The sequence below is a fragment of the Macaca thibetana genome, chromosome 12 (assembly GCF_024542745.1).
Source record: "Macaca thibetana thibetana isolate TM-01 chromosome 12, ASM2454274v1, whole genome shotgun sequence".
NCBI lineage: Eukaryota > Metazoa > Chordata > Mammalia > Primates > Cercopithecidae > Macaca > Macaca thibetana.
In genome coordinates this window covers 71,547,488-71,563,189 of record NC_065589.1, presented here as the reverse complement: position 1 = coordinate 71,563,189, position 15,702 = coordinate 71,547,488, and the positions used below count along the sequence as shown (strand labels likewise).

At 38.0% G+C, this 15,702-nt stretch overlaps 1 protein-coding gene across 1 annotated transcript in view; it reads right to left on the bottom strand.

Annotated features, from left to right (window-relative positions):
- The window catches only part of METTL8 (methyltransferase 8, methylcytidine), a 139,166-nt gene that overhangs the window by 46,390 nt on the left and 77,074 nt on the right, over positions 1–15,702 (bottom strand). The window contains 5 exon segments of the mRNA XM_050751356.1: positions 614–753; positions 1,725–1,788; positions 7,140–7,189; positions 8,867–8,909; positions 8,911–9,205. Coding sequence (XP_050607313.1) covers positions 614–753; positions 1,725–1,788; positions 7,140–7,189; positions 8,867–8,909; positions 8,911–9,205 — 592 coding nt within the window.

Genomic DNA, 15,702 nt, shown 5'->3' with positions numbered 1-15,702 from the left:
TTTATGTTTTCTCTCTGGAGAAAAGCTATGTTTATAGTTTTAAAACACTATATGAAACTTTAAGTCATAAATATTTAAATGATGGCATCAGGCTAACCTTAGATCATAAAGGTCCAAGGATAATCTGGCAAATCTTAATAACTCCTAATTCCCTAGTGTGCTTCTTTAGAACAAAATTTTTAAAGCCCATCAACAGGCCTGTGTGAAGCCAAACAGATGCCAAGCCCACCTCTTCATGAACATTCAGGAAGACACTACACTAAAGATGTTTGTTTCTGATCGCCAAGTACAATTTCCCTCTTGGGAGTCTATTAGATTGTTCTGAATTTGTAATTTCCTTGAAGCACTGTCACTTTTAATAGGTATGTGTCTTGCCAGAATATGCTCACTTCATTCTGACAGTGACAGAAAGCTCATTAATGAAGTAGTCTGACCAGTTTCTGTCTAAAAGTACGAAGAAAGGAAAAACTGCCATTAAAAGGCTCCATATTATACATAATGTCGCTCACTAAATAATAAATTCAAAAATTGTCATTTTTGCTTTGATAGTTCTGAAAACCACTACTGATAAAGGAGCTTTACACATCTGCTTTGCCCTTTCGTCTTCATTTACCTGTCAGGATGAATAGAAGAGAGCACAAAGACAAGGAGAATGACATCCAGGATCCCATCTGGAAAAGGGTAAGGTAAGCCATCATCACATACATCATGAACAAAGGCAAAACACTGGGCTGCTCTGTAGGACGAGTGTGACTGTCATGATAAAGGAACAGAAAGCAAAAAGAGGACTTAGTAGACTTCCGGGTTTTTTTTTTTTTTTTTTTTTTTTAATAAAAAGGTCAAAATTTTAACCTTTTCTCCCAAAAGCCTTTCCTCTGTCAATCTGAACACTTTTTTCCAATTCAGTATTGTTAGCTTATTTCCAGCTGCCCTAAAAAAATTAAGGCTAGCTCTTGGCCTTGATAACAAATATCCTTCGCAATCCCTTTTTAACTTTAAAAGTAGAGGAGGGTATTCTGAGTTAGCAGATAGTATTATTAGAGGTCTGCTCTGGGTTGCTGTTTCTGAACTTAAAGAGGTTCTGCTTGGACTACAATTATTCATGGGCAGGTATACATTCTAAATTTTGTAGGTCAGTACCCTTTCTGGTCATTTCTTATGTGCTGTTGGCCCTCCCTCCCTCCCTCCCTCCCTCCCTCCCTTCCTTCCTTCTTTCTTTCTTTCTTCCTTCCTTTCTTTCTTTCTCTCTCTCTCTTTCTTTCTTTCTTTCTTTCTTTCCTTTCTCTCTTTCTTTCTTTTTCTTTCTTTCTTTCCTTCTTTTCTTTCTTTCTTTCTTTCTTTCTTTCTTTCTTTTTTTGAGACAGATTCTTTCTCTGTCACCAGGTTGGAGTGCAATGGTGTGATCTTGGCTCACTGCAACCTCTGCCTCCCGGGTTCAAGCCATTCTCCTGCCTCAGCCTCCCGAATAGCTGTGACTACAGGCACGTGCCACCACACCCAGCTAATTTTTTTATTTTTAGTAGAGATGGGTTTCACCATGTTGGCCAGCCTGGTCTCGAACTCCTGACCTCAGGTGATCTGCCCACCTCGGCCTCCCAAAGTGCTGGGATTACAGGCATGAGCCACCACGCCCCACCTCTAGTGCTCTTAAAATCAAAACAACTTTTATTTTTCTGGGGTAATACCTTAGGCATCAATTGGTATGATTCCTGGGAGTAGCATACCTTTATGAGCTCCCCAGCTCCAGAAGCAAAATCACAACAATACAGAAAGGACTCTGGAGAGTTCCTATGAAGATGGAAGAAATATTTATTTATTTTTTTGGAGACAAGGTCTTGCTCTGTTCCCCAGGTTGGAGTACAGTAACGCGACCATAGCTCACTATAACCTTGAGCTCTTGGGCTCTAGCGATTGTCCTTCCTCAGCCTCCTGAGTAGCTAGGACTACAGATGTGCCTTACCATGCCCAGCTAATTTTAGATTTTTTTGTAGAGATGGGGTCTCACCATGTTGCCCAGGCTGGTCTTGAACTATTGTTCTCAAATGATCCTCCTGCCTCAGTCTCTCAAACTGTCAGGATCATAGGTGTGAGCCCCTGTGCTCGGCCAGGAGAAATATTTATATCTGGAGTCCAGAAATGCTCAAACTAGAGAAGAAAGGAAACTGTAGTTCTGACTCGTTAATAAGTATTTCCACCCCCACCCCTCAGCTTTTTTTTGAGACAGGGTCTCGCTCTGTCACCCAGGCTGGAGCACAGTGGCACAATCACAGGTCACTGCAGCCTCGACCTCTGGGGCTCAAGTGATTCTCCCGCCTCATCCTCCTGAGTAGCTGGAACTACAGATGCATGCCACTGTGCCTGGCCAATAGGCGATATGATTTTTAATTGGCCTCTTCTTAACTTAAATATGTTCTGTTTGGCCTTTATTTGAAATTCAGTAATGATGGCTGGTTCATGGTTACTAAGGCAGTCATATACTCTGAAATTTGTAGGCCAGTACTCCTCCTGATTATACTGTGTATGCTGGTATCAAATAATCATTGCATCATGTTGCTTAGTACCATGTCTGAACTACAGAAAGAGTTCAGCATGTCATTAAACAGTAAGGATGGTCCTGGCTCTCATGGGTTTTCTAGTCTAGTTGGCAACATAATTGGTTTTATACAACTTCTACAGGGGTGTGGAGAGGGCCAGCACCCTGAGGTATAAGTCTTAAAATTTCTGAAGAAGGAGGTTAATATCGTTAAGTGACAAGAAGGGGAAATGGTTGAAGAGTTTAGAAGTGGGAGTCACATGCAGGGATGAGAAGTAGCACTAATCCTGAGAGCCCAAACTGGTATATGGCAGGATAAAAAGGTGGGCCTTGAAGCATATCATTAAGACTTCTAATCTGACTCAAGAAGCATTCCAAGCAAGGCGAACTTCTAAATAAATATGGAATACAAGCCCAAATATGCATTTAGCAAAATCTGACCCAGGCTCAGGTTATACTCTTTTTTTTATTTTTGAGATGAAGTTTCGCTCTTGTTGCCCAGGCTGGAGTGCAATGGCACGATCTCGGCTCACTGCAGTCTCTGCCTCCTGGGTTCAAGCAATTCTCCTGCCTCGCCTCCCAAGTAGCTGAGATTACAGGCATGCACTACCACAGCCGGCTAATTTTGTATTTTTAGTAGAGATGGGGTTTCACCATGTTGGTAAGGCTGGTCTTAAACTCCTGACCTCAGGTGATCCACCCACCTCGGACTCCCAAAGTGCTGGGATTACAGGAGTGAGCCACTGTGCCTGGCCTCAGATTATATTCTTAAAGGCAACTCATTGATGAATAACTATGTTAACATATAATTCACTCATTCTATGGCACTAGGGATTTGCATTCATTTTAAGATCTATCCAAATAAGTTAAAGTATGATGAATAGGATTTGTTTATGAAAAGCTAACCTGAATCAAAGTTAAATCAAAGTTACTGAATCAAAGTTAAAACTTGTACTGCTTGGTCTTTTCTCATCTGTCAAACAAAAATAGCACTTTACTTCTACATGTTCCCCTGTTGTTTCCTATGAAATCCATGTAATTGTGACTTGTAATTTGCTGGGTGGTTTGAAATATATTTGAAATGTTACCAGCAAACACTCAGATACATGTAGCACTATGTGGCTAAAGGTTAAGGGTAAGGGCTTTGGAACCAGACTGCCTAAGGTTTGATTCTCAGCTTTACTACTTAGTTGCGTGACCTTGGGCTAGTTGCTTAATCTCTTCTTTAATTCAGTCCCCTCATCTTTAAAAAAGAGATAAACATGGCATCTAAGATGGTTGTTTGAAGTGAATGGATTCTTATAGCTAAAGTTTCCAGAAAGGTGTCTGACTCAGAGTAAGCACTCAATAAATGTTAGTCATTATTATAATTGTTGTTGCTATTATTATCGTCACTATTATTATTAAAGGAGATTGCTTTTGCCTTCCAGGAACTTAAACACTAACATAGTCCTCTAAAACAAAACAAAACAAAACAAAACCCAAAAAACTTCCATATAGCTCAAAATGCTTTTCTGGACACTGGTATGTCTAGCTCATTATAAAAGGTTTGCAGTCTACCTGTGGGCAGTAAAAAACCGAATACCCATAAGATATAGAACAGTCTAGGAGCTAAAGGAAAGCATGTGCCATTTGCCATGTGTCCTGCCAGGGTGGCAGCATGACCTCTGAGATGGAATTCCCACTGCATCAGCAGCCCAGGTTGATGTCTTGTGACCACTCAATGACTTCCCAGAACCTTTCTGTAAAATCAGCTGACTACCTTGGCCCTTCTCCCAGCAAACAGGTGTAAATATCACTACTACCACCACACCACCAAGGACTCTCTTGGCAGGGGTTTATGAATTAAATGATCCTTGGAGAATGATATGACCTCTTCATTTTAGAGGTCTAATTATGGTAAAATATTCTGAAAATGTAAAACATTAATCCTATACTCTCTAAAAGTAGTAAAACATAATTTCTTAAGCAGAAAAAAAAAAGTCTAATCATTCCTTTGGAAGGCTAATCACTGGTTGCCTTTTAAAGATGAATTAATTATCTCAGGTTATTGAGCTACAGTAATTTCTAAAACACGGGTAAGAGGGAAAGAAAGACACAGCCAAAAAGAAGGAGTTAGGGAGTGAGGAACCAAGAGCTTGCAATTACAAGCTGAAGGGAGAAGCAGAGAGGTGAAAAATATAACTAGCAAGTGGGGGAATCAGAGATATTAATCAGGTAATATGTATTGAGCTCTAACTATGCTGTACTGTTAGGCAACCTGGGAAATCAGATTAGGATAAAATATGCCCTCTGCCTTAAGGAATATAAAAAGTGGTTGGAGAGACAAGGCATAAAGAAATGACACGCTAAATAATACCTTGAGATCAGTCATAAAGTAACACACAATCAACTGCCATTGTAGTGTATTTATGTGTATTATAAGCTCAGAGATCACTGGGGTAAAGGAATATGGGTATGTGACATAAGGAAATTGGAAATTTCAGCCCAGAAACTAGAAAAAGGAAAACAAAACTAACAAAAACACAAAGAGAAAGGACATTCAGAACTGTAAATTTACCAGCATCACACATGCCTGGCCACATTAGCTGGTTATTAAATAATAGTAGGGAATTACTCGCTATTCATTATGTTAGATTTACAACAATATTAGAGAGTATACTAAGTTTTGGGAACTATATCCCAAATAATCAAAGACAAAGTGTCATGATGTTGGCATTATATTGGTAATTGTTGAATTGAGGTGGTGGGCATATGGAAATTCACTGTACTCTTTGCTTTTCTGAATGCTTTATTTTTTATTAAAAAAATTTTTTTTTGAGACAGAGTCTCTTGCTCTGTCACCCAGGCTGGAGTGCAGTGGTGTGATCTCAGCTCACTGCAACCTCTGCCTTCCGGGTTCAAGCGATTCTCCTGCGTCAGCCTCCTGAGTAGCTAGGATTACAAGTGTGCACCACCACACTCAGCTAATTTTTGTAATTTTAGTAGAGACAGGGTTTCATCATGTTGGCCAGGCTGGTCTTGAACTCCTGACCTCAAGTGATCTGCCTGCCTTGTCCTCCCAAAGTGTTGGGATTACGGGTATGAGCCACCGCACCAGGCCCCAGATGCTTTTACATTTTCATAATAAAAAATTTAAAAGATCACATCATTTAAAAATATGCATAAAGACTGAAAGGAATTAAAACAAAAATTTTGTCATTGGCTATGTTAGGATGATGGGGATGATGAGTGATTCCCTCCCTCCCCTTTCCCTCTAATGGAAATGTTCTGCAACGTGCTAATGCTGATTTTATAATGGAAAAATAATGTGTAAACTTAAAAAAGAACAGAGCGTGGCAGACTGGCCATAGATAAAAGGTGTTTGAAGAGTTTTGTGTGTTCATCATGGAAAGAGTAAAAGACACAGGTGAAATGCTGAACAGGAAGGGTGAGCCTGGAGCAAATCTCTGTCTCTGTAGTCAAACTCTGCTTTTTTTTTTTTTTTTTTTTTGTGAGACGAAGTCTTGCACTGTTGCCTGGGCTGGAGTACAGTGGTGCATCTCAGCTCACTGCAAGCTCCACCTCATGGGTTCAAGTGATTCTCCTGTCTCAGCTTCCCGAGTAGCTGGGATTACAGGTGCCCGCCACCACACCCAGCTAATTTTTTGTATTTTTAGTAGAGATGGGGTTTTACCATATTGGCCAGGCTGGTCTTGAACTCCCGACCTTGTGATTTGCCTGCCTCGGCCTCCCAAAGTGCTGGGATTACAGGCACGAGTCACTGCGCCCAGCTGCTTTTTTGAGTCTTAGGATGAGTTGCTGCTACCTCCAAATAATTTTAAGCCTAGACACAATGATTTGGCATGCAAACATCTTACATAGGGTGTTGCTTCAGAAGGGATGACAAAATGAGGGTTAAGTTGTAAGCTTTACATTCAGTTCTCTATATGTAAAATGACATCTAAGTATCCAGGAAGAGTAAATAAGCTCTGAAGTTTAGCAGTTCACAGCTCAGTGGAAGGATGAACTCACTTCCTCTTTTTTTTTTTTTTTTTTTTGAGACTGAGTTTTGCACTTGTTGCCCAGACTGGAGTGCAATGATGCAGTTGGGTCACTGCAACCTCCGCCTCCTGGTTCAAGCAGATTCTCCTGCCTCACCCTCCCAAATAGCTGGGATTACAGGCATGTGCCACCATGCCTGGCTAATTTTGTATTTTTAGTCGAGGCGGGGTTTCACTGTGTTGGTCAGGCTGGTCTCGAACTCCAGACCTCAAGTGATCCACCCACCTCAGTCACCCAAAGTGCTGGGATTACAGGCATGAGCCACCATGCCTGGTCTGCTTCCTCTTTTCTTATTCTCTCATACATATACACATAAGCTTAAAAAATTACTTCAAAACAATGATGGACAACCCATGGCTATGAAACACTACGTTCAGAGTAATTCCCAGTTCACATGAAAGTAGACATTGAGATTAAGACATTTCTTTTGAAATTTGCTTGAGCCACTGTTCATATAAGAATTAGAAACACTACTGGCACACACATGACAATATTTTCCCAGAATTTCTCAACATTCTATAAATATGTAAAATTCTGTAGAAAGAAAACTCTTAAAACTCACTGCAAAGTGTTCAAAATTGGAAACACACTATTTCCAGCTCCACAACCAACCTAAAATCAAAAGAACAAGCAAATATCAAAAAAGCAAGGTTAAATTTTTGTCACCAATGTCAGATTTTCTATTAAACAAAAAAACAATTAGACTCATTGGATCTCTGGGTTCAGTAGAGTTTGCTAAACTCAAAAGCAATGAAATAAATCACAGGAATAAACATTAAGAAATCTGACTATGGAAACGTTTAAAATTTTTACACAACAAAACCCAAAATAAACCAAATTAAAAAATAATCAATACTCTGTGAAGAAAACTGCAATATATATGATAAAGGGCAGGGCTCATTAGAAAGAAAAGGATAAGCAGAGAAAAAAAATGGACAAAACGCAAAAGAAGTACAAATGATTCTAAACATTTGAATTATGTGACCTACTTAGTAATCAAAGAAATGCATATTAAAACAAGGCACAATTTTTGTCTAACAAAGTGGGAAACATTAAAATAATATTTCAATCAATGAGGGTGTGATGAAACAGACATACACCATCATGGAATGGTATTAGTACAACTTCTTAGAAAGCAAGTGGGCAATATGTTTTAAAAGTATTAAAAACTTCATAAATTATGAACTAGAAAATCTAAGCTAAAACAATAAAAGAAAATGCAGCTAAAGTCTATACCCAAAGATGTTTGCTTCAGAAAACCTGAAAACAACTAAAATGTCCAGTAGTGTGAAAATAGATAGGTAAAATTATAGTACTCCACATAGTAAAATATTTTCTAGCCATGAAAATATAGAGAATTTTTAAAGATAGTGAAAACTGCTTATGATACCATGTTAAATAGAAACAAACAAAACTTAGAATACATGTACAGTAATAAACAAAAGAAGAAAAAGGTCAGCCGGGCGCCATGGCTCCTGCCGGTAATCCCAGCACTTTGGGAGTCTAAGGCGGGCGGATCACCTGAGGTCAGGAGTTCAAAACCAGCCTGGCCAACATGGCGAAACCCTGTCTCTACTAAAAATACAAAAAAATTAGCTGGGTGTGGTGGCAGGCGCCTGTAATCCCAGCTACTCGGGAAGCTGAGGCAGGAGAATCGCTTGAACCCAGGAGGCAGAAGCTGCAGTGAGCTAAGATGGCACCACTGCACTCCAGCCCGGGCAACAAGAACAAAACTCTTGTCTCAAAAAAAAAAAAAAAAGAAGAAGAAAAAGGTCACTAAAATGTTAATGGTGGTTAAATCCTTTGTTCGTAGGATTGGTGATAATTTATCTCCTCGTTAGCAAATTTTCTCTAATCAGTATACATTGCCTTTAAAATCAGAAAGACAGGGTTTAGTTGTAAAAATAGAAAACCAAGGTTACACCAGATTATAGCAAATTATATATCTCACTTATTTCTATTTCGCCTAAAAAGGGGTAATAACAAAGAGTAAAAATTAAGGCCAAAACTTCATTGGTACTTAAAACTAACCTCAGATTAAAATGAAAACAGACAATTTTTTTTTAAAAAAAAGCACAACAAAACCAAATTTAAACCACAAGCTTAAAACTTGACTGATTAAAAGACATGAGTCCCTTAAATATTATTTATGCACCAAAGTATACTGAATGCTTATTTAGATTTGATAGTTCTCTACCGAAAAAAAATCTGCATTATCAATAAAGTAATATAGAATGTACATTTTCAAATTATTTGTCACCTCCCATTTTTGTCCCTTAAGCACAGTACCTCTAGTATCCTGAAAGTGGCATTGCTACCGGGAAACAATCCAGTCTAGGTTGGAAAAATCAGATTCTGTTTTGCTTTGACCTTCTGAAGAGCCAGAACTTTTCTCATAATGATTTTTTTCTTCAGGCATAGTAGGACAGTGCATTCTTGAGAAACAATTTGTAGCACTCGTATTTACAAGATCCCATGATGATTCTCTCGCCTTCTCTTCAGGTTTTTGATCAACTGGAAGAATTTCAGGAAATTCCCTCAACAGCCAATTACGATCCTTGAAAAACTTATTCTTATGAATCTTGTAAAATGTGTCCCAGTATTTACTAGCTTCTCTCTCATACTTAACTAAAATAAAGAGGAAAAAGAAAGATTTATTTCACTATGAATTATATTTACTATTAGCTACTATCTTGATAATTAAATATTGTTAAACATATACATTATCATTTATGACAATTATATTTACTAGTGAATAACTTTAATATTATATTTTGATAAAAGGTTGAAACTACAGAGCTTTAATTCTCTCAAAATGTGTCAAAATGTGGGATATTTAGTCCTATCCCTGTAAATCTGCTTCTATCTTAATAGTTTAGCCAATTTTTGTGAGAAATATAATCATGGCAAACAACTTTCTAATTTTGTTATCTTTTTTTTTTTTGAGACGGAGTCTCACTCTGTCGCCCGGGCTGGAGTGCAGTGGCATGATCTTGGCTCACTGCAAGCTCTGCCTCCCAGGTTCATGCCATTCTGCCTCAGCCTCCCAAGTAGCTGGGATTACAGGCCCCCGCCATTGGGCCCAGCTAATTTTTTGTATTTTTAGTAGAGACGGGGTTCACCGTGGTCTCAATCTCCTGACCTCATAATCTGCCCACCTTGGCCTCCCAAAGTGCTGGGATTAGAGGCATGAGCCACCACGCCCAGCCTAATTTTGTTATCTTAACAATCACATTGTTACCAATAACCTGTGTGGTTTTTTTAAAGAAAGGGCCTGGTGTGGTGGCTCACGAGGTCAGGAGTTCAAGACCAGCCTGGCCAATATACTGAAACCCTGTCTCTACTAAAAATACAAAAAGTTAGCTGGGGGTGGTGGCGGGTGCCTGTAATTCCAGCGACTCAGGAGGTTGCGGCAGGAGAATCACTTGTACCTGGGAGGTGGAGGTTGTAGTGAGGTGAGATTGCACCATTGCACTCCAGCCTAGGCAAAAAGAGTGAAACTCTGTCTCAAAAAAAAGAAAGGATAAGGGCTGGGCGTGGTGGCTCACACCTGTAATCCCAGCACTTTGGGAGGATGAGGCAGATGGACACTTGAGGTAAGGAGTTCGAGACCAGCCTGGCCAACATGTTGAAACCCCATCTCTACTAAAAATACAAAAATTAGCCAGGTGTGGTGGCAGACACCTGTAATCGCAGCTACTCAGGAGGCCGAGGCAGGAGAAATGCTTGAACCCAGGAGGAGGAATTTACAGTGAGCAGAGAATACATCGTCGCACTCCAGCAGACAACAGAGCAAGACTCCGTCTCAAAAAAAAAAAAAAAAAAAAAAAAAAAGAGCCTGGTGCAGTGGTTCATGCCCTGTAGTCCAGGTGACTCAGGAGGCTGGGGCAGGAGGACTGCTTGAGCCCAGGAGTTTAAGGCTGCAATGAGCAATAATTGTGCCACTGCACTCCAGCCTGGGCAACAGAGTGAGACCCTGTCTCATAAATAAATATAAAAAAGAAAGGATACCTCATTTTTAATGTATTTACAAATACAATTTCAGCATAACAAATGTCCTAATTGGTGATCAGACAGGAAATTTCAAAATTATAAACAACACAATTTAAGAGCTAAAAGGATCCATTGGAATAATTTACTCCAACCCCCTCTTTTTGCATTTGAAGAAAGGACCTAAATTCACTTGTTCTAAGTCCTAGAGCCCCATCACAGTGAATCCATGGCCATGTCTCCTGACTTTTGGAATCTGGAGGCCATCCCATAACTCCATTCTTCCCCCAACCTCCAAGGCATCTCTTCCCACTGACATGTCCCAAGATGAAGCCTTAAAGAAAATTTCTGATTCTCTTAAAACAAATATGCATTTTATGATGTCATCCTGAGGTCAGGGTTAGGTCAACAGTCTTAGAGCTTCAGGTAATTCTTAGCTTTCTGTCTCTTCCTATTTGCTCCTTAAATTAATAAAGTAACTCACTCTCTCCCTCATTTATTCAGCAAACATTCCTTTTATTTTATTTTTGTATTTTTAGTAGAGAGAGGGTTTCACCATGTGGGCCAAGCTGGTCTCGAACTCCTGATCTCAAGTGATCTGCCTGCCTCCACCTCCCAAACTGCTGGGATTACAGGCATGAGCTACTGCACCTGGCAAATTCCTTCCCCCGCCCGCCGCTTTTTTTTTTTTTTTTTTTTTTTTTTTTTTTGTATTCTTGGGCAGTGCTACAGGCAACAACAATTTCTTGAGTGCTATTATGTAATAGGCCTAATCCACGCATTAGAAATTACTTTAACCTACTGTAGACACATGCCATTTTAAAAGTATTTTCAAAGAATGCAAAAGCTTTCTTTCTAGGAATACAGAATAATTTCCAAGATTTGGTGTTAGGTGAAAAAGCAAGGTATATAACAGTGTCTATATTCTGTAACCACTCATTAAAATAAGAAGAAAATACACGTGTATGGTTACATGTACAATATTCATGTACACACACACACACACACACTTGTAGAAGGTACAAAATACTTCTGGAAGGATCATCACATAATCAGTAATACTGGTTGGCTCTAGGGAGAGGAAAGGAGTGGCTGGGGATCACAGTTGGAAGGAGAATTTTCATTTGAATTTTGATCTATGTGAATTTATTATATATTCCAAAAATAAATTAAACTAAAAATAAAAATAAGAGATGCATTTCCTTCACAATTTTAAAGAAGCCCCTACTCTCAGAACAAGCAGTTGCCTATAATCAGGTTCATCTTTGTTACAAAGACCTGTCCTGAGGCCCTTATAGTTTTAATTTTCTTCTTTCCAATTTTATCTTTATGGCCTTGTACCATGGATCGCCACCCATCTGGCCACAAGACTTCCTTCCCATCAAGACTGAATTGTATCTGGCAGCAAGACTGCTATAAAGACTGAAACTCCCATCTGTATTTAAGGTCTGAGAAATGAAAGTAGATCTCTGTAACAAAAGAATTATGTGATGTTAAGTCCAAAACATGCTCACCTCTGCACTAATGGAAAGAAACCTATTTATGGTTAATCTAAAACTATATATTTGTCTTTTAAATATTTCTATCTCTATTTTCCTTCTTTTTCAATAACATTGGTATATCTCCACTTTTAAAAATTGGAGTATGCCTGATATACTGTGTAAGAAAACAAAATGACACTCTGAAAATCAGACTCAGGAGAAATTATAAAGGAGTCAAATTTCCCCAGGGTCTTCTCAAGCCTTCCCTTCTTCCTTTACCTTGAAAAAAAAAAAATCTCTTTGTAACTCATTCCATGCAGGTAAAAGATTTTCTGCCTAACAAAAAGCAGCCACCTAAGAAGACCTATATTTAGTGAAATCTATAGTATTTGAGTTTACAATATCAAGCTACCTGTGAAGTGAGTTTGAGCCCAATTACCAGTAACTAGAATGTACTGTAATACTCTATCTTGATTAATTTGTGGGAATATTCCTGTAAGAATTAAGTGGGGTGGGAGAAGTGCAGGGGAGTAACCTAATAAAAGACGTGCATAGCGGCCAGGCGAGGTGGCTCATGCCTGTAATCCCGACACTGGAAGACCCAAGCAGAAAGACTGCTTGAGGCTAGGAATTAAGATGAGCCTGGACAACAAAGCAAGACCCTGTCTCTACTTTAAAAAAACAAAAACAAAAACAGAAGATGTGTATAGCAGTTCTATTTATATTAGGAAAAAGTTAGGAAAACTCAAATGTCCAACAACATGGGAATGAGCAAGCAAACCATGCAGTTCAAAGAGGGTAACCTTATGTAGCAATTTAAAAATAAAAGATAATAGGCCAGGTGTGATGGCTCATCCCTGTAATACCAGCACTTTGGGAGGCCAAGGAGGGCAGATCACCTGAGGTTGGGAGCTGGAGACCAGCCTGACCAACATGGAGAAACCCCGTCTCTACTAAAACTACAAAATTAGTCGGGCATGGTGGTACATGCCTGTAATCCCAGCTACTCAGAAGGCTGAGGAGGGAGAATTGCTTGAACCTGGGAGGCAGAGGTTGCAGTGAGCTGAGATCACTCCATTGCACTCCAGCCTGGGCAACAGGAGTGAAACTCCGTCTCAATAAATAAATAAATAAAATAAAAATAAAAAATAAAATAAAGGAAAATAATATTAAGAGAAAATACACAGAACAGTATGTACATTGATGGCAGCTCTAAAATTTATTTTATAGTCATTCATAACAATAAGATGAAAATTTGAAGCAATGATAACAATTTAATCATTATTAGGTAGCTCTTTCTTTTGCAAAGCTGTATCTACTTCTTACACAAAGATAAAGAATCTTAGCTGAATTCTTCATTCAAATTGCCTACAGAGTTTCCTCATTTGATGAAGGGTTTGAATTAGAGTAGTATCTCTAAAGTCTGTTTAAGCTCTAAAAATTCTGTGTACTTTCCTATTAAGCCCCATGAATTTATGGAGAACATTAAACATTATCAGTTCTACAGACTACAAAATCTTGGATCAGATTGCTGTTTTAAACATGAGTCTGTACTACTGTTTTAATTTTTACAATTTAAAGAGAAAATGAATCTGTAGTGACGTGACTGCAATCTGGTTCAGAAACCAAACATGTCAAGCATCTAAATTCAACTCTAGCCTATGTAATCCATAAAAAGAGCTCGATAACTATTAGAAGACAATAGTCGGGGTTTGCTAATATACATATTTTCAAGCCTTTTCCAACTATTTCCCACTCAGGAATTAGGAGAAAAGAAATCAGGTAATTACATAAATTATACCGATAATAGCATTAAAAATGACAACAATAACACATATTACATGTTTATTATGGGCTACGCACTATGTCAAATGCTTTACTTGGATTTTTCCCCCATTTAATCCTAGCAGTATCTCTCAGATAGATTTTATTATTCCAATTTGCAGAGAAAGAAATTCAATGTCAGAGGGAATAAAGAATTTCCCCAAGGTCACCCAGTCAGAAAGAGCAGAGTCAGAACCTAGCCTAAGTCTGCTAAACTCTAAAGCCCAGGCTCTCTCCCATTACACTACACTGCCTCCCTAACACAAAGTCAATATGAAACCCCTGAAAATCATCTCTGCTTTTCTGATTCATACTTTCTGCTCGATTATGAAGTATCAAGTTGAAATTAAAACCTCATTGTGGCTTACAGTGTAAATACATTGTAAAAATAATGCTGATTGGAGTTACCCTTCATTAAGATAGATCAGAAATACATAATTAATTAAACTCATACTTTGAATTATAAGAAATATAAATGATGCAAAGTTATATGATGAAATGATGAGCAACAGGAACATTAAATGCTCTATGAGAATATATGGGTTTGTGGGACAGAAACAAAACAGAGAAGCAGCACCAGAGTCTGCAATTTGGCTTTCAGCAGCTTCTCCAATCAGTGCTGACAACTCCATAGTTCCCATTAATGTGTGAGAGCTTCTGAGACCCCATGGCTTGGTCAATCATCATAATTATGATTATGAGACAACAAACACCTTCAGTGTATGATTTAATTTCCTGAACTGCAAGAGTATCTGTGTTAACAGGGGAATTGGAGGAATTACTGCTCTGACCATGAGTGAAATATTCAGTATTAAGCTGCTGGTAAGGCAGGTCAGTAATGATAAAATAATATAGTGTGGAGAAATCTGCCCTGTCTTCATCTTGTCTGACTTTCTAAACAGGTATATTAATGACCAATTTTTCTTGAAGGAAAATTTTTTTTCTTTTTTCTTTCCTAGGTTGGTGATTCAGAGTTAATTGCTTTATGCCAGTGGCAGTAAGAGGGATGTAGCGATCTGTTTAAGTACAGCCCAATGAAGCAAATTCTCAATTTTTCACTTATTAAATTCAATATTGCTGAGGGAAAGAAGGAATATGCACACTAACCATCCTTAAATATTCAGAATTCATTTTGAATCACACTGAACATCACAACTAAGAAATTGAATTAAACCATTTATGTATGACATAATATGATTAATATGAATTATGAAAATTTATTCTAGGTTTCCATGTAACAAAAAGCAATTTAAAGTTATTTTTGCACATCAATTACGCAAATACCTGAGCTCTCAAAGTTGGAAATTTCCACACATCAGTGAGAAAATTCATTGTCTAATAAAAGAAAACTCTTTAAACTTATGAAATTAAAAGTATGTTTCTAAGAGCACTGCATAAAATTTTAAACAAAGTCAGCTTATAAACAAATAACCTAAATTTATAAGCATAAAACTTTTAGCTACTCTCTCCATATTTTTTTTTTTTTCACATAGAACATCCTCTCAATGGTAAGATATTCACAAAGTGAAGTATAGTGAGACTCATTCTTTTGCTTGACATAGATAACTTTCCATAGGTAGACAGTTAATTACAGGATATTTTAAAGTAAAAATAGCAGCTGCTTTTGTTATTCAGTTAAAAAGACTCATTATATTTGCTAAATAACTGAGATATGACACACTGGAGATATTTTTTAGGAAATTATAAAATATAATTATGTTAACTCAAAAATTGCCAAATGTATCTTTCATTTCTCTGAATTAACTTGCTTTTAAAATAAATTTGAGCTATAGTAAAATTGAAAATAAATTACAAAAAGGAAATGTGGAA